Raw genomic sequence first — 20,298 nt, forward strand, 5'->3', positions numbered from 1 at the left:
CATCCATCTGCCAAGTGTCACCCCCTGATAAGAGCCCATTTCTGAGTCCTCATTTGTAACTCAATGCTGGTCGACATAATTAATGTTTACCCCACAGCACCTGAATTACAAACCAGACTAACAATCAACTCAAAGACTCTTACCATCTTTACCATGAAGGAGGCTCAATGAAGACTGCAGAACAAGGGGTCTCTCTAGCTTAAGGAAATGACAGCACAGAGTCCCAGCATCTCTAAGAAATGAGGTGATGCAGGGAGGTGGCTTTGGAGGGGGGAGGGGAAGGGAGCAAGCCTCAGATAAACAGTCTCTGGAGATAAACCCTGCTGAGACGCCTAATGTGTATGGCTCCAGCCGCTTACTGGGGGCTGGAATGTCAGCAGCCAGCCACTTATCTGAGCAGGCCCCCAAGGGACTTCTTCACTGGGGTTCCAGCAGGTCACTCTGCCACTGCCATCACTGCTCCCCAAACCAAGTGCTTCAGCTCCTGAAGCTGCAGGTTAGCCTGATCAGCAGCTGGAAACCGCCTTCCTGAATTCTATCTAGCCACAGAGCATTTTTAATGTTCCTGCTTTAAAAAAATTAATAAAATAAAGGCAGGATGACTGGGTAGGAGGGAGGAAAAGGCCACGTCTGAAGCCGAGGAAAGTGGGCACAGGTAAAATCCCACCGTAAAGGCTTTCTCTGAAGACAGAAGGGCTTTGTAAAAGGCAGGCACCTCCCCCCCCCCACTCCCAGCACACAGAAGCAGTTGGCTGCTGCACCCTGACGGCCTTGATATGACAGCCACAAACAAAGCCTTTGGCTGTGTGGCTGGGAGAGAGCTGAGTGGTTTCCAGTCCTCCATGCAGCTATAAAATAGCAAGTATCAAGAACAACTGACATTTGTTTAGCTTTCACGATTCTGGCCTGCTAATGTGCTTAATCCTCTTCATCACCCCCAAATCCCACCTCACTTGTCCTGTGATGGACAACAGCCCAGCCTAGGCAGATCTGAAGCTGCCAGGACCTTCCCAACCAGAGCACCCTGAACACAAATTCTTGTCCACCATTGGAAACAAAGGGGGGTCGTGCGGGGATCAAAGTAGTTGTGGGAAAAGATTCAGAATCCCATGGGATATATTCCCTCCATGGTTTTTGTCCTTGCAGGAGAGTGGAGGCCAGTGAAACACTTCATTGCCCAGCAGCCTGTGATGGGCATCACCCAGCCCCATGCTAGTACAGAAACTACAGACAAATCCATGCTAACAAGGGACGGAGAGTGCTTCTGGACACGCTCCTTGCCCTTTCTCCGTGGGTTACAGTGACACACAGGCTCCTCAAAGCCACTGTCTTTTTTACACACTCCTCTCTACAGGAAGGGCCACAGGCCACAGGACTTACACTTCACATGCTGGCAAGCAGCTTCTCCAGTCCTGACTTCTAGCTACTGAGCCTAGCTAATTTTCTAAAGAGGGAGACATGGTCAGGGTCACTAAAATGTTGGTGCTGGCTTATGTGGGCACTTATTTCTAGGGTGGGGAGTGGGAGGGGGGCAAAAGAATGGAGAATATTCAGTCAATCTGCCTCCCTCCAAACAATCTCTGCCTACCACCAATTTGTTGGAGTTAACAAGTTCAAAAGGTGATCAGACTGATGCCTCACTGAAATACTGACCAGGGAGGATGAAGGGCAGGCCTAGGATGGGTAGTCTTATAAAAACAAAAAGCAGCAAGTGTGAAGCGGAGGGTGTGGGTGGTGAGACAACAGTGAAGGCAGGCTCTGCAAACTCACAGGAGAACCTGCTGCACATCCCTATGTAAAACACCCTAGCACTCCAGACTTTGCTGGTGCAATCGTCATGGTCTTTACCATCTTTTACTGCACTACCAATTCCTCCGCAGGTGTCACTACGGGCCAGGGCCCACACAGCATCATCTCTCTGGTTCTCAACTAATAGGCTCACATTCCTTTAAGAGTCAATTGGCCTCTAAAGTCTTGAGGGACTCATCTGGGGAGGTGTGGTTAGTCCACACCCACAGAAAACCCTAAGCTAAGGCTTAGTGATATCTGTCTGCCTCACCTAGAAGCTCAGACATGGTTTTCAAGAGGTCGGGTGAGTCTTAGTCAGTTTTGTATTTCTAAAAGCCAAGCACACAGTAGGGCCTTAACACCTGCTCAGTGAAGTGACTATGGGCATTAGTTTGTTAAGAGGGTAAACTGGCAGTGCCTGGTTTGAGCTGAGCAGTCTCCCAGCTGCTCCTGCTTCCTTAATTCAGTATCCATGTGACTTCCTGATTCCCCCTCCTGCTGTCACGTTCTCTTCAGTAGGTGTTCCAAAGATTGCTACTTCGGACTTCTGTAAAGGCTCAAAGGCTAAATGGTCTGGAGATACCACATAAGAAAGGAAAGGCTTTGACATTTTTTCCTCTCAGAAAAGCTCTTTCCATCCATCCATCCATTGTCCCCCAAGACCACCACAAGAACCCTGGTGGTCGCCGACTTCTGTAGGTAATACACATGATAGTAGTGTTCATACAGTTTGAACAAACATTACCCCACTCTCTAGGAATTTCTGAGGTACCTTAAGGCTGGGGTTCTTTAGAATTCTGTCTTTGTAAACTTGAGGAGTGTGGTTTCTGGACCAGGGGCATTAGCAGCACCTGAGAACCTGTTGATATAACATTCTTAGACACTACCAGAGCCACATAAAAGCCCAGTAGCACTCTGGGAAAAATGGATGGGCCTATGAATCAGTGCTTTGCCTTAGCAAAACAGGGACAGGTCCACACTGTAACTACTGTTAAAGGGCACGCACATCAAGGAACGGACACAGCTTTAGAAAGAGTCTTTGCTTCCAGGCGGTGCTTTCTGAATGAACTTTCTATGGAAAGAAACTTGATGTGATAAACACCGATGATAAATAAAAGGTATGCCATTGTTCACAATTCAGACCATAGTCTGTCCAGTCGCTTTGGATCTTGAATATGCAGCACACCAGGGCAGCAGGATGTGGCAGAGGGGGTCGCTCACTGAACCTGGGCCCTGCAAGGATGAGTTTCCAATGACCTATTTTATCTAACCCTACTCAGTTTTCAAAGGCTTTGCTCTGTGCTGTTAGGACAGCAGCTACAGACCACATGTGGCTCTGGACATCTGAGCAATGGCTAGTGGGACTGAGGAAATTTACATCTATTTGATTTAAAAATTAAATACCATCCTGAACAGGGCAGTTCTATAAGATGACAAAAGTGTATTAAATTTCATTCAACTTAGGTCTTTACATGCCAGCAGTAAGTACTTGTAACACACTCTCTTGGCTTTTGTTCTCTGCAAATGGAGACAGCTACTCATGGATTTGTCCCTCCTCGTCCTGGCTCGGTTGGATGAACTCTCTTCTTACACAGAGCTAGCACAGAGTTTTTCTGTACCCACTCCCCAAGGGTTAGGCACATGATACATCTTTTCTCTTTTTGAAATTGTTTACCAGCGTTCATCTCAAGTTTGTGCTCCCCCTTCCCCAGTCCCCTCAGTTGGAGGGTTAGAAAATTCCAAGACACAGAACAGAAGTGGGTGTGGATGCTGACAAGGAAACGTCTTCTGCTGGTTTCATACCAGGTTCTGTTCAAGCTGATAATGGATGTCATTTTCCAGACAACTGGGTACTCTTCATCTGCTAACAGGCATGCCTGGCCCCTCTACTACCTGTCACTAAACACGTCTGTGTACAATTAAAATTGGGGTTACATAAAGACTATGTCAAACTTAAATCGATTTCTCTGTATGCATATTTATGTATATAAATGATCAATTTATTTATCTTTTTGTGTGTGGGACAGACATATGTGGTATATTCATATGTGTGTGTCCAGTTGCACATGCCTGTATGTGCGTGTACAGAGGCCAGAGGAGGATGTCAGGTGTCCTGCTCTGGTTTAGTCCCTTGAGGCAGGGTTTCTCACTGAGCCCGGAGCTAAGGTGACAGCCAGCAAGCTCCAGCAATCAGATTCTTCAGGCTCTCCCACCCAGAATTGGGGTGACAGGCATACACAGCCATGCCTGTCTTTCTATGTGGGTTCTGGGGATTCCGAAAGAACTTGTACTCAACTTACTGACCCATCTTTCCACCCTTTAAAGATAATAATTCTAACCATGTTTGTTAGCAGTTTAGCTCGGCCTAGTCTGGCCCTCAACAGAAAAGTGCTCCTTCCTGCACACATACTTTAAAGTGGGGACTTTTATGAATTTCTCCTGTCTGGCCTTTGAGGAGGTAACAGTAATCTACATATATCATGTCTCAAGTCACCACAAGGACATTTCTGGGAGTGTAAAGCCAGCCAGCCCCTAGGTTAGGATGCTACAGAACAGTTCTCAGTTTTCCATGGTCCTAGACTAGACTACCTTACCTGTGCCATTGTTACCTCTTCCTAAGTGGGCCTACCTCCCTGAGGGACGCGGAGTACTCACAATCCAGAACCTAGGCAGCCACTCACTTTTCAGGGTCTCCACCTCAGTGTCCAGGAAATTACTGTGAGAGGTCAGAGTTTAGGGGTGCACAGATGACTGAATTGGGTGGTGGTGGGGTGTGATGAGTGAAGTCAAGGTGAGTGCTTTGTCCTAGTTTGCTTTCTGTTGCTCCAATGAACTTTATAATCAAACCCAACTTGGGGAGAAAAAGGTTTACTTCATCTTATACTTCCAGGTAACAACCCATCACTGAGGGAAGTCAAACAAGCAGGATCCTGGAGTCAGGAACTACAGCAAAGGCCACAGAGGAATACTTATTGGCTTGCTCTCCATGGCCTGCTCAGCCTACTTTCTTATAAAATCCAGACTACCAGGCCAGACATGGCATTCACACTGAGCTGGACCTCCCACAATCATTAATCAATAAAATGTCCCACAGAGTTGCCTATAGGCAATTTGATGGAGGCACTTTCTCAGTTAAGTTCCCTCTCCCCAGATGACTATAGTGCCCATTAAGCTGCCAGCACATGCACCAAGTGGAATACTGGTGGGGTGGGAGAGCTGGTAGCATATACAGAAGGCTCTCAGCATGAACTGGTACAGCAGAGTGAAGACTCAGATTCTACCTCATCCAGGGATGCCAAATGGACACTTTCCCTTATCCCAGGGATCAGACTTTAACAGCCAGGGAACTGAATGTCCTGCCTTTCCTTACTGTGCCAGCTCACACCTTAAGGAAGAACTTGGAACAGCAACAAGAGCAGCAGCAGCAGCTACTGCAAGCTGAGCCACACCTCAGTCCAGAACACTTTGCAGACTAATGTGATTCCACAAAGGACAGGCTGGAAGCTTACAGTCTAGGGAGCCCCATAGGCCATTCTTACACATAGACCAACACTGGTTACACAAGGGCTTGTGACTGAGAGTCTGATCTCAAGTTGAGTGTTATGTTTGTTGGTATGCCTTCTAGCTCTGCCCAACAGTTACCTAGCAACAGCCATGTAGGCTTAGCTTGCTATGAAAGTGACTGTTTGGCCTCTCCCTCTTTCTCTCTGACACCTTTCTCCCTCTTTCCCCTTCCTCCCTTTCTCCACATGTTCCTGGCCAGCCTTCCTTTTCTCTCTCTCTCCCCATCTCTGTCTCTCTCTTTCTCTGTCTCTCTCTCTGTCCCCTCTGTTTCTCTGCCTCTACTTCCTTCTCAAATGGCTAGTACCTGTGGGGGGGAACAGGAGGGTGGTACCTCAGCATGAGCCCACTGAGTCAACCCCTCCCACCACACCATACTGTGTTCTAAAAAACATATCCTTAGTTCTATAAAACACATCTCAGTTTTATAAAACACATCAATGTTCATTGTCTTTATTTTCTTGTTGTTCTTCCACTATGCACTGACAGTCTGGGGCCCTTACTGGATTCAGGGTTCTTTAAGATTAAAAAAATATATATTTATTTAGTATGTGTGTGTGTGCACATGTGGAAGTGAAAGGACAATTTGCTCAAGCTGGTTCTCTCCTTCCACCATGTGGGTCCCAGGGGTTGAACTCAGGTCAATAGGCTTGGTGGCAAATGCCTTTATCTGATAGCCCAGCTATTGGACTTTAAACTTTGAATGTCCCAGGTTCTGTAACTGTATAAAATACATTTCTTCCTCATATAAGTTACCTATAGTGACAACCCCTCTGTTCTCAGAACCACTCTACAAGGAGAGACTATTATGAGCTCCAGGTGGCAGACCAGGAGATGGTCAGAGGGGTCCAGCTCAGGTCGACAGCGAGCAGCACACAGGGCTCAGATCTTGCTCCGAAGCCCTCTGCTGCTGCTGCCTCCCACATGGCTGAGGCTCGAGCTTAGTTTATCACAGAGCAAAGGAGCACATACGCTTTAGAATGCTGTATTTGTATATTCATTAAAACCCACCACTTACAGGATATTAAAGCCATTGGAGGAGACGAGCCTGGTGAAGGTGTAATGGCATTTGTGCGTCTGCCAAATCAGAGTGCATGAGCTTTTATGAAGTTTCAGAAGTGTGGCTCACAGGGCAACGGTGTGTGGTCACTGCCTTTTGATCCCTCATGTGAAAAATATGTACTTACAGATATTGCAGGAAACCTCACCACTTCCTTCCGACGTGTCGGTCAAAACACCAATTACTTGACTAATCAGACTGTGACGCTTCCCTCACAGATGGTAAAAGGAGCTATTTTCACCCCACAAATCCAGCTGTGATACACCACCAAAAATTGTAGACCCATTGGATGGTTCTACTGTAGACAGCATGAACGATTTAAGCCAATCATGTAAAAGTAAACGAGGAGCTAATGAACATAATCTGTCCTCTCATAAGGGAAAATGAGCCTGTTCCAGGGGAACCAAGGCTTGTCAGCTAGGTGACATGACTTTAACAGGGTACAGGAGTTCCCAATGGACTGGGCCTCCTCAAACAAAGCAGCTGTTCCTCGTGTTCCGATTTTATCACTCTTTTTAGGGCCTTTCCTCCCTCTCTCTGTAGTCAGGCGGAGACAGCACTGCCTCCTATTTTCTCTTAGGCCTTCCCTATGTCTCCCATGCTAGGATGACATGGGACCCCTTCAGCTCAGAACTGCCCCATCAACACACACTTTTGCCATAAGAGTCAATAGACTAAAATGGACCTGCCCCAAGCCCTACTGAGCCTTTGACTGGTAGGTGCCGGGTTCACTTGGAAGACTCAGGAGCTCTCACAATTGGCACTGACAACCCTGTCTGTTGAGAAAAGCCACTGTTGCACCAGGAGAAACTTACCAGCATCAAGGCTTCCAGTGGCGGCTGTCCAGCCCATGACAGGAGGGATGGCTCCAACCACAGCTCCAACCCAGGTATTGGCGATGCTGATCCTCTTCAGTGGTGTGTAACAACAGGTATACAGGAAAATGTTGAAGAACCCCAAAGCCCCTGTGAGTGGATTCACTCCCCAGGTCAGAAGGGCCACTCCTGGCACTGCACAGCAGGTGGCAAAAGACACGGCTAGCAATGGGCTGGAAGAGAGCAGAGGACATAGTGAGCACATTCCACTTAGCTCTGGCCTGCAGCTCAAAGTGTGCACTGACATGGAGCCAGCATCTTCACATCCTCGGAGGATGATGGGACCTTCTTCCCAGTGGGGAGTCTTCCTGAGATTGTAAAGAAGCTCAGGTGGGAGGCAGAGCCCCTTGTACTCCTTCCCATCTGCAGGTCCCCTTGACTCATCTCTTCTAGGGATGACATGAAGGCTTAGACAGGGCTACTTTTAAATAAGGGACAGATACAAGCAATAATGCAAGTTCTGGACAAAACCAGGATCCCAGCCAGACAGTGATGGCGCACACCTTTAATCCCAGCACTTGGGAGGCAGAGGCAGGCAGATTTCTGAGTTTGAGGCCAGCCTGGTCTACAGAATGAGTTCTAGGACAGCCAGGGCTATACAGAGAAACCCTGTCTTGAACACCCCCCCCCCCAACAAACAAACAAACAAAAGTATCCCTTCATTTGCTTGCACTTTAAAGTGTCACCAAAGCAGGGACAGCAAACATCAATGTCTGCCCTAGAGAATCTGTATGATACACACATCTGCATGATAAATTACAGGCTTAAGGCCCTACAGTCCAGTTACAAGAATCAACACCAGGGGGCTGATTCACACTGAATCAACACCAGGGGGCTGATTCACACTGCCTATGATGTAACTTGGTTTGTGGATATGACGACTGTCAACAAGAGGTCACAGAGGGCTAGGTATGTAAGAAGAATACTCTACGATGTGAAAGGCTTTTTGAGTCTAAATAAGTGTGACCTCCTGGTTCCTGTTTATATACACATTTATTTTTTTCTTAGGGAATCAATGTAGGTTATTTAAGCTTGTGCTTTCTTTGCAAAAGTCACAGTTCATCTCCCTAGAAAATCATGTTTGCAATGTCCCAGTACCCACTCAATTATAGGTTTCACAAAATGCTTCATGACAAGTTGTAGTCATCAGTTAGTAGCTTCTAGTGGGTTTTCGTTCTAATGATGTCAGTTCTCCAAGGGGGGGCAGTCTCTTGAGGTAACGCCCTTCTGTTGTCAGGCCTGTGGTGTGCTTCCTCCACTGAGAGGTGCTCTGGATTGTGAGTTGGACTCCCGAAGAAGGACTAACTTAAAGAATGAGGCTGAGTTAGAATCAGCCTCCTCCAGCTCCAAAGGAGTGTGAGCAAAGAAGCAGGAGGGCCCAGCAGCTCCAGTGTCATGAGACACCAGATCCACTGTGCTGGGGTTCTGGGTGAAAAATTCCACTCTGATTCTCATTTAGCTGGCCCTCCTTCCACCCAGGGGCTGTGGTCTGCCCTGCCTGGAAGGTGGAACAGAGCAGAATGGGAGTTCTGAGGAAAGAGGGAATACACAGGGACATATGGCCATCACAAGGTGATGCTAAGACTTGAGTGCATCTGCACCCACCTCTTTGGAACCCACAGCCAATGAATTCTGACGGACTCAGGCACCCTCAGTCTTTTATTCTATCTTGTGTCTCCATCACTCTCACCCTGACAACTCCTTCTATGACCTGTTGTTTCTGCTCCTGCTGGGAAAGGCCCTGAAAACATACTGGTCAGCCCACTGCAAGAGCACAGTTAATACCACAGCACCTGGCTAGAGGTGACCCCTAGCCTGTGTCTTGTGTGACCTGGAACTAACTGCTCACCTTTCTGTGAGCCCTAGTTTTACTCCAGCTCCCAGTAGTGTGGATAGATGTCTTTACATAGCAGTGACAAACACTGGGATTAACGCCCCCTTTGCTGATTAATGGAGATTTCCACTAGGATCCTCTCAGGGACCTAGGCTTGCGTCATCCCTCCCTGCTCGCCAGGAGTCAGGTGGCAGCTAATAAAGAGGACAGGCTTCCTGCCCCAGCCCCACTTCTACTCTCTCTCTCTGTTCCCTCATGTTCCCAGCAGGCCTCTCTCCCTTGCTGTCCTTCTCTCTGTACCCCGCTTTCTCTGCTTCTACCTCTTTCCCAGGTGCCCATTCCCTTCCCCCCACAATAAATCCTCTTTATACTAAGTCTATTGCGTGGTGTGGTTCCACCAGGTACTCTCTTACCTGGCCCCCTGGCCCCCACCCCCACTGCATCATATTGCATAACACCCCTCCTCTGGGTTCAGGGAAACAGGCTGCCCTTGTTCTCACAGATACACTCTGCATCTCTCTGCCTTTACTCACTTTCCTTCCCAATCTCTTTCATTGGTTTAGTATCTATTTTTATTTATGTGTGTGAATGTTTGCCTGCATGGCATGTTCACCCTGTGTGTATGCACCTGGTGCTTGAAGAGGCCAGAGGGTCAGATTCCCTGGGACTGGAGATGGTTGTGAACTACCATTTTGGGTGCTAAGAACTGAACCAGGGTCTTCAGCCAAAGCACTGAGTGCTCTTAACTGCTGAGTCATCTTTCCAGCTTGGCCCTTCACCTCTCTGTTGTCTGTCCCATGCCATCCCCTCTCCCCCCATTTGTTAAATCTCGCTATCTTTCTACTCCACACATCCTACCTCTCAAGGAGCTCCTGCTATGAGCCCCATGGTTAAAGAGAAGCTCTAGATGGAGTGTGGTTCTGAGCTGGACATAACACCTTTGCCTTCTCCCTTTTGCAATTTCCCAGTTGCCTTTACTCCTCATTTCATTCCTGACACAGATTTCTCTCAGGTGGTCACAAGCACTGACTGACGTGGAACCATATGACTTTGTAGCATAACATGAAGGGAAATCTCCAGATGAAAGATTAGGAAGCTGCATGGGCGCTATCTCACCTTGCCCAGAAGAGAGGACGAGCTAAAACCTAGGGTAAACATTCCAACTCTTGTTCTTTCAATAGGGAAGCTCCTAGTTTATGAGAACAGGTCTTCCCATACATGGGGTTCCAAAGGCTAGTTTTATTTTGGGTGGGGAAAAATGTAGTTCATAAACATATTTATTTTTCCTGAATTGGCCCTTGTGTTTAAAAAAAAAAAAAAGGAAGAAGAAGAGGGTTGTTCCCGTCGCCAAGGGCTGGGGAAGCAGTTGGGTCCAGGGCGTTAGTGCTATGAAAAGCCCTTTCAGAAAAGCACACATGAATTTAATTTATTGAGATAGGCAATTTGGGTGGAAGTTTAGTTTTTGACCTGTGTTGGAAACACAAAAAAATCATGAAGCTTGATTTTGGCATTTAAATCAATATGCTCAGGGGCATGAATGAAAACCAAATAGGCTGATGGGGTGTGCAAACAAGAATGAAGATATTACCCAGCAAGCTGTGCGAAGCTCAGCACCAGGAGAAAGCACCCAAAATGGAAAACTTCAGATCATCAACAGGCTAATTTGTATTTAATGTTTGCCAAGATTCTTATTGTCAATGTAATATACATTTCAAGTCACAAAATTTGCAACTATAAAAATAAAAAAAAATTCTGAATTGTTCAAAGTCACATGTGGTGTACATCTCTCTGGCCTTTTCCTGTGCTACAGTTGCTTTAAAAGTAAATACACCTCCATAATCTACATTAACACTGTAGATAGGGCACTGGAAGTTAAACCAAACCAAACAAAAAACTGCTAACAGGATAGATGCAAAACAGTATCATGTCTCCAAAACAACCACAGCATCTCCTTCCCAGAAAACAAACAAACAAACAAACAAACAACAACTTTTAAAATCAATGAAGTAAATTTGAGAGATTATAGTACCTCTTAATTTTTCTGGTGAGGAATAGACAACACAAATAAACTAACTTGGCAGGTGGGCCTAGGCTTGGGTTTATAGACTGGTTCATTAATTGAATCCTGAGTTTTCCAACTGGCCTTGGGACACACTGGTGAAACACCCCTACTGATCCTCTCTCTCATTTCCTGGGTCAGCATTGCTGGGATTAAAGGCATGTACTACCATATCTGACTAGAAGTGAACATTTACACTGAGATCCAATGACAGATGATGGGGGGAAGGGCAAAGTGGCAGAGAAAGACCTGTGTGACAGCTAAGTGGGCAAGGGTCTCAACGCCTCTTGACCTGACTTTAACCCCAGCTCTCTTGGTGGAAGGAAAGAAACAACTCTTGAAAACTGTTCTCTGATTTCACACGTGCCATCAGTCACTCACACACACAAGCACGCAAGTATGCATGCACCACTACATAAACAATGTAATCCAGAAATTGAAAAACAATTATCCAATGTGATATTCAGTGCTAAAGGAAGCAGTGATCTCTGAAACTGTGGAGGAAGAATCAGCCAAGGACAGTGCTTCCAGGAAGGGAGAATATATAGCAAGTAGCAACTGGGCTATGTTTTAAAGTTCAATTTACCGACAGTGACAATACCAGGGGGATATTAAGGCTGTAGAGGTTTGTCATTTCTAGCTGTGTGTGTGGTGACAGGGACAGCAAGGGCCACAGGCAGTGAGATAAGTGCTGTGTCACTGAGTGGGAACCCAACCCCAAACTTGACAGTTTCAGTAAATATCTATTTTTCACTTGGAAAGAGTGTTCCTTTCTTGACTTGTTAAATAGAACAAGGCATCTCTGCTTACAAGTTGAGAGTAAAGTCTCAGAGACCGAAGGCAGCAATTCTTGTGACTTCAGACCAGCCACTCTGCACACCTTCCCCTGATCACTTAGCGACTGCTCAGCAAGCCCATCTGCACCTCTTCCTTGAAGGTTCTACAAGTGTCTTCAACATGAAGACACAAAGCTGACACAGGATGTGGAACCACTTTCTTTCTGTTACTTTGTTCTGCATTAAGAACTTTCTCCTTTGAACCTCCCTACCATCGTTTTGCTCTTCATATCCCTTAATTCTATAGCAGTCCACATCTACATGAGCACTGTATCTGGCTGCCCAAGGTAAGCTCTGAAGAAAGGCTCTGCAGGGCTTCTTGGGTGTCCTTGTGCCCAGAGCCAGGAGTTAGGAGTCTGCATCTGCCCACCACATAGTAGTTCTGGGTTTGGCACCCAGTCTAGCAGCAGGGGCATTACCTACGAACTAGGTAGGACCCCAAACAGGCTTGCTACAGGTCACAAACTATGCCATCCCACTGCCAACACAATGTTGGCAGTCATAGGGTAAAAGTATACATTCTGGGTCTACAGGAGCCACTTGTACACTGTGGCTGGCCAGGCCAGGCCACCTACTTAAAGTGCCTATCAATCAAGGTGTGCCTTCTGACCTGTTCCAGCGGAAAGAACATGGGGTTCTGACCTAGCAGCAATGGTTGCTGGCAGAGAAACTGTGTGCCCCTTCACTTCCCTGACTCACCTTGGAGGGACTGACTTAGTCATACAGCTTCAAGTGTGTGTACCATTAAAAGTATCATAACTCTGGGTCTGGGGAGCCCTGAGCTTCATTTACTGCCTCCACTCTAGTGCCTGTTGAATATTCTTATAACTAAATTATTTTACAGTCTTTTAATTTTATTATTATTATCTGCTTTCCTGACTAACCACATTGGTCGGGATGCAGGTACTCTGAGTCTAGTTCAGGCCCTGATGTTTAACCTCCTAAAGGTCCTTGTTTCTTCAACAAAAAGATGTAGTGGGTGTGTTAGGGCGATTTCAGTGTTGTTATTGGAGCTCAGCTCAACTCAGGTCAAAAGCCTCAATAGCAAGAGCACAGGGATGGAGAGGGTCTGCTGTGGCCAACTGTGCTGCCTGTGCAGGGTTCTTACTCTGGAGCTTCGGGAATGTGGGGAGCACTTTATGGGCCCTCCTAAGGAACACAGTGCATTCTCTAACCACACAGGGCCTTCACTCATTTGTTTGTTCACTCATTCATCCATACTTCTCACTGCCTGGACTGCCAATCACTGCGCTGCTTGGCAACAGAGAAGACAGAAAAATAGGGTCATTTTATTTAGAAAGGAAGATAGACAATAAACACACAGACACAGACAGAAGTCTCATGGGCTATCACTGTAAACTCAGCTGCATGAGAGTGCGCATGCAATGAGACAGCATTATTTAAACACGGAGGAGCCTTTAAAGCAGAGCTGGATATAGGTAGGAACTTTGAAAATGTAGAGTGATTCTTTATGGTTTATGTGGAAGCCTAGAGACCGAAGAATTTATATGTGTGTGTGTATGTTTCTATGTATGTATATATGTATGTATGTATATATGTATGTATATATGTATGTATGTATTTATAGTTACAACTTTATAAAAATTAAATTTTGTTCTATCAAATAACAAAGCATGAACTAGCAATAGACAAAACCTGATGGATCTTTAAAAACTGTTGATGTTTCCAGCCCTCTATCACAGTAGTTATGACAGTGTCCACCGAGTAGGATCAAAGACACAAGGGGCTCTGAATAGTTCTGGCTGGAATGCATTTATATGGGAACTATCAAAAATGAATATAGAGTGGGCATGACAATAAGTGTCTAAATGTCAGTAACGCAGTCACTAACTGCAAGTGATTGAGAGTGCTATATGTAAAGCAGGGTAGGTGCACGGGAGGCCTCAGAGTGCTTCTTCACATTCAGCCACTCACGCAAATAGGTTCACGGTTCATGATGAGGGCTGATGATTTCCTTCAAAATTCATGTGCAAACTGAATTACATTTTAAATTCCGGATCTCTCTACTGCCTTTCTTGCCCAAGGCTATCACAGAAGAGGAACTGACAGACCAAGAGTCGGGGTTGATCCATATATTTCCATGGATCACACTTGCCCCCTTACAATGGAATATTGCTTTGTTTACTATATACTAGTCTTGATCTACTGAAGGAGAATTTTCTATAGATATTGGAAACAAGGAGAAATAAGTTTTAATTTGTCTATTCATTGCACTTAGTAAATGTAATTTAAATTACTTGACTTTTAAATAACTTCCTGGGGAAACTGGGCCATTCTGTGTAAGCAGTGTGTTGGGGGTCCAGGAAGCACTGCATTAAATCAAGCTTTATATTATGAATGGCTCCACAGGTAATTTTGGCCTATACAAAAATTAATCTCATACTTCTTGGCCATTCTTCCTGAATAAATGACTTTTAAATTACAAAATAAAATTTCCTTTCTTCAAAAACAAAAGAAAAATTTAAGCCTTCATCAAATCAAGCCAATTTAACTTTAATTTCCTGTATAAATCCCACAATTGAGCTTTGAAATGAGTTTTTGGGGAATGTCTTTATAGATAACTGTTCTGAAAATGTCTCCATAGAATCTTATTAGGTAGCTTGCGTAAGTCTCAAGCTATGATATGATAAAGCAGCAGAACACTGGTATAATTTCACAACTTAAGAAAAACGAAGGCATAAAACCAATTTTAAAAGTCTAAACTTTAAACCACATTTAAGAGAAATGCAAGAAATGTAACAAACAGTAAACATTTTAGTTATTATTGATTATACTAAGGACATGAAGGTTGTGTTACATGAAAAACTCTTTTGAAAGAAGAAAACAGTACATCTGCTTATACTAAAGGAGTTTTTAAAAAAGCAACCAGAAGACTCTTAGAAATGCAGGAGGAAGATGCGAGGGATCTGCTGTTTAAAAGTCAGGCTGTAAGAGAGTGTAAGAAGTGAGTGAGCCCTGCCCTAGGCTGAGCTCAATGGAGAGCTGATAAAGATGCTCTGTTCTGAGTGATTGTGTGGTACCACATGGCCATGCTTTCCCTGTTGCTGGTCCAAGGATGACTGTGTACTAATGATGACCAGTGGGCGCTAAAACTACCAAGCACAGCTTCCTCCTCCATGACTGTAGTCTAAGACTGCTCCCTCCAGACCTCACGGAGCTTCTCTTATGCTGGGCTGTGTAAGTGTGGCCCACTAGACCCCAGCTTTCTTCTACATATTTGTCTCTATCTGTTCTTCACTCCCTTGTCAGATTTCCAGGACCAGATCTGTAGGCTATGGCAGACTTCTGAGCTAATCTCAGACAGAAGAAGCAGTCAGTGAGCCTTCACGGGTGCCACACTAACTCATTTAAATTACACAGAAAAGATGTTTGTATAAAGACTAGAATTTCTGGTGTGTGTCTGTGTGTGTGTGTGTGTGTGTGTGTGTGTGTGTGTGTTGGGGGTGATTCCAATGCTGTCTTAGTTACTGTTCTACTGCTGTGAAGAGATGCCATGATCAAAACAACTTATAAAAGGAAGCATTTACTGGGGGCTTGCTTATTATAGTTGCTGAGGTTGAGTCCTTGACCATCACTGCAGGAAGTGTGGTAGCAGGCAGGCAGGCATGGCTCTGGAGCAGTAGCTGTAAGCTTATATCTGATCCACAATCACAAGGCAGGAAATGAGACAGGGACTGATGTATAAGCTTTTGAAACCTCAAAGCCCACCCCCAGTTGCACACCCCCTCCAACAAGGGGGTGTTATAATCTGTTATAAATAGTCCACCAACCGGGAACAAAACTTTCAAATATCTGAGCCTTGTATGGGGGTCATTCTTATTCAAACCACCATAGATTCCAGTATGGATGGATGCTCTGATTCATCTATGAAAATCAGTCCCTCACCCCTAGCAGAAGGACACCTGAATCTTGTTAAGCCACTGGGCAGGGCTACCCACTGAAACTCTGGGTCTTCCTCACCTTCCAGCAGCCTGGGCCTGCTGCACAGGAGACCCTTTCCTTTTTTTTTTTTTACTTTCTAACTCTCGCTTTACTTTTTAAATATAGGACTTTATTCACTTATGCAAAATAGAGCTAATGGATTTTGGAGTCTTTGCAAGGTGTGAGTAGCTTAAATAAACACAACTTAGAAAGTGAAGGCAGGATATCTACCCCATAGGTTTGGAGATGATGGGAATGGTGTGTGCTCCAACTGTTATGTGAAGCCCTGAGACAGGTACATTCCCTGCCCCTCTTCCTGTGCAATCTGCAAGTTTAATCTGGGACAATGTTTACAAAAGCAGACACAGCAGGAAACAAGCTGCCAACAAGCAAGAGGCCCTTGGGCTTACTTGAAAGAAAGGGAGTGGCCCAGGCTGTGCAGACAAGTGGGGGTGCATCACCTTGTAGGGTTTGATGTGGGCTTCTTCTATTTTTAAATGCTGGCGGCTAAGGCAAGTGCAGCAAGCCCATTGTCTGGACTTGCTCTGTGCTCTCTCCACTGTTCTCTTGAGTCTACGTAGGAGAGCAAGTGCCTGCTAACTTTATGAATGCTGCTCCCCATACTTCTCATCTCCTGGATAGACAAGAGTGAAGCTGTGGGGCGCTGTACAAACACCTCCCTTACAACCTTCCTGAATCCCTGGCCCATCCCCAGCAGTCCAGAAGACAAAAGCAATGGCATACGAAGGACAATGACAAGTTTCCAAGAACATTTCCCCCTCACCATTACCTTCCAGCAGGAGGGGGACCTCCATGTCCGTTCTGGGGCTCTTGCAGCCCTTCGTGGTCTTTGTGTTTATGGGTCCACCATCCTGCCTGTGCATTTCCCAGGCCATACTTTAGTATAGTTAGTGTACTGGCTGGTTTTGTGTGTCAACTTGACACAGGCTGGAGTTATCACAGAGAAGGGAGTTTCGGTTGGGGAAGTGCCTCCATGAGATCCAGCTGTGGGGCATTTTCTCAATTGCCCCTTGTGGGTGGTGCCATCCCTGGGCTGGAGGTCTTGGGTTCTATAAGAGAGCAGGCTGAGCAAGCCAGGAGAAGGAAGCAAGCCAGTAAAGAACATCCCTCCATGGCCTCTGCATCAGCTCCTGCTTCCTGACCTGCTTGAGTTCCAGTCCTGACTTCCTTTGGTGATGAACAGCCATGTGGAAGTGTAAGCTGAATAAACCCTTTCCTCCCCAACTTGCTTCTTGGTCATGATGTTGTGCAGGAATAGAAACCCTGACTAAGACAGTTAGTCTACAGCATTCAACTTGATATTCTCTGTACCTAAGAATGCTGCTCAATAAACTCCTACAGACCACAAAAAAGACAACCTCTAAGTCTACGCTTGCACTCACCAGTGGGAACAGTATTTGTACAGTCAAGTCTTGAGAAGAAGAACATCAGTCTACGTGTACCTTGACTACTGTTAAACAACAGCAAAAAGAAAACATAGACCAGGTTCCTAAGAAATAACAGCTATCTGTTCAAGTGAGTGTTAGAATACTGGGATATCTTACAGCTATTGCATAGGGACATGGGACCTGAAGAACCCATCACACATAGAGGACTTCACAGCCAGACATGCTTCCCCTTTTCTCCTGACCAGGGAGACTGTGGCTTTCAGACACAGACACTCCCAGTGTGCTCATCCTTGGCAATGACTCCGCATGAGGATATGTACAGAGACTTTTTGCTGACTCCTCAACTCCACGGCTCATGATACTGAACGATCTTAGTCCAAAGCAATCTCCTCTACATTAACACCTCTGCAAAGAAGTTGAGACCAAATTTGTTTTTCCTGCCGCTTCAAATCACTGGTTAACGTTACAGAAAGAAATTTCTATACTTACCAAATGTTTATGTTCTTATTACATTAGAAGTATACACACACAGAGACTAATCATAACAAGCCTTCGAAGCTGTGCAGGCCTGTGCCTGGTTAGGTCCTCGTCCACTAGACCAGCAGGACTGGGTGGTGACTAATACAGCTCCCCTGTAGCCTACACAATGTTTACATTTGCTTAAGTGCTTACTGGTAAAACCTTCAGTAAATTTGAAAAATGTCTTCTGTAAGTCCATGTAATACTTAAGCTAAACCCTACTCTTTAAGTTAGTAATGCCAACTAAACAATCCATTCATTTCATTCTAAAACTCAGTCTTTATCATTTATTTTAAAGACAGGTATGGCTGGCCCGATTAGAAGGGTTTCCATTTATCCTCCCCAAATAACCTCCTGCTCAGCTCTTATCAGGCAATCTCTCCTGCTTACAGCCCACACCTAAGCCTACGCATTATGGATCACCCTCATCTGATCCATTAACTTGGAAAAACTAATGTTGACATCTATTATTTCTTTGTCAGCATCACCAAGCTGGAAAATGGAAAATTCAAGGGAGATGTAATCAAAATACAGATGCCTTCCAAACTAACAGGAAGGAAGGCTTAGTTCAGCAGTCCTGGTCAGGGGGGAGCAATGTCCACTCTGCCCTTTTCTGTATCTTCTACAACTTCTCAGAGATGTTCACGCCAATTTATTAATTTCATTTAACTCTGGGGCTGCCCAGCCCTGTATGCGAAGCCTTCTGTACATCTAATTTTCCTGTCCATTTTATAAAGTGTTCACCACAACACAAACAAAATGTACAATGCTGTTACTACCACAGGTAATCAATACATTTTTGACGAGTTGAATTAAAAGTGAGAATTCTAACACATTTAAAAGAAACAATAGGACTTGGGAATATTAAGAATATGAATTTAACTGGACATACCAATGACAAGGGTACCAGTGAACTACCACCATATAAGGCACATTGGAAATTTAAACTGTAAAAGCTCAAGCTGATGAAGACAGTAGATTATAGGTGCCTATATCTCTCTGCACTCTCAGAAAACAAGGAAAATAGAAAGCTTCAACTCTGACAGAACAATGAAACAATGCTGAGGAAGACCTGCCAGATGGGGGGGGAGAGGAAAGGAGACAGGAGGAGAAGGGGAGGGAAAAAGAGGGGAGGGAAGAGAGGGGAGGGAAACAGGCCTCTGTATCTGAAGCAAAACAAATGCAGTTATTACTATGTTTAAGAATTCTCTTCGGGATTGAGTATAAAGAATAAAGCTCTGACAGAATTTGATACAAGCCTGTGCTGAGGCAGGAGAGGTGGAGTACAGCTTGAAAGTCATCCTGTGGCCCCAGGGTTGGAGACGAACACCAGCTGAAGTCAGGCACATGCTGCCCAGGCACAGCAGCCTCTGTCTCCTGCCATCTCTAACGTTTAACTGCAAGTCGTTTTTCTTTTGCCTCAGGGATCCAGTTCAGAGGTGAGCTACCAGCTCATATTCCGGCTATGGAGTTTTTTCTCTTAAAGCTTCGAACTTGAAAGAACTAAACTGAAGCCTGAGGGCCAAGGCTGGGATGGTCACTTTGGAGATGTGTGAATCTAAATGACAGAGGGGTGCAGAAGGCTAGCATTAGAGAGCATAATGCAGTGTGATGCAGAGAGATGCAGAGGCGGACAGGAAGACGGAGGGGAGCTGCAAGCAGCAAGTGCTAAGGGGGATGTTCTTTCCAAAGAGGACAGACAGAAGAGCCATAGACACAGCCGGCAGGTGTCTGTCTAGGACAGCAGATGCCCTATCTAAGTGTTAAGCCAGAGAAAAGATCAGGGGTGGCATTGCTGAAAAGTCCTGGGAGGGGCCCCTGGGTGAGTCTGGTCAGAATGACCTGCTCTTAGCAGGGCTGGGCAGAGCCTGGAGGGCTAGTCAGTGTTTCCAACAACTCCTCAAGAGCTCCTAGGTGCCGTAGCTCTAATGTGCTATACACAACTGCTTGTTCTTATCCTTAGAGTAACTAAAAGTAAATCTTGGGAAAAAAAAATACTGGAACTATTCATGTCAAACCATTCCTCCAGGCATCTTTGGACTACTAAATCCATTTTATCCAATTAGGAATAATGTGCAGGGAGATGGGAACCTCACCGGGTGGGACAGTTCAACAACACTGGACAGTTGTGTAACATAAGGGGTAGGAAGAAAAGATCTAGTGAGAATATGTAAACAACAGGATACCAGAGCCCCAGAAGCAAACCACCTCTTAACTCTGAACATGACAAACCCCTATTGCCAATAGGAGTGGTCAGTCTAAAGCCAGGGATCACATGTTCCCAGGAGAACAGTTGCGGTGCTCTGGCTCCAATAGGGTTACACTCCTGGAGATGACAGCAAGGTTATGACAGCTCCATTACCAAGCCCCTGGAGCACTTACTTCTCTGCAAACTTCCTTCCAGGCAGATACAAG

General features: G+C 45.5%; 1 protein-coding gene across 1 annotated transcript in view; it reads right to left on the reverse strand.

The window, feature by feature from the left end:
- The window catches only part of LOC116076837 (protoheme IX farnesyltransferase, mitochondrial), a 115,205-nt gene that overhangs the window by 4,758 nt on the left and 90,149 nt on the right, over nucleotides 1-20,298 (reverse strand). Inside the window, exon 6 of the mRNA XM_031350835.1 lies at nucleotides 7,225-7,457. Within this exon, the coding sequence (XP_031206695.1) occupies nucleotides 7,225-7,457 (233 nt within the window). The remainder of the gene's footprint in view (nucleotides 1-7,224; nucleotides 7,458-20,298) is intronic.

The sequence above is a fragment of the Mastomys coucha genome, unplaced genomic scaffold, assembly GCF_008632895.1.
Source record: "Mastomys coucha isolate ucsf_1 unplaced genomic scaffold, UCSF_Mcou_1 pScaffold5, whole genome shotgun sequence".
Taxonomy (NCBI): Eukaryota; Metazoa; Chordata; class Mammalia; order Rodentia; family Muridae; genus Mastomys; species Mastomys coucha.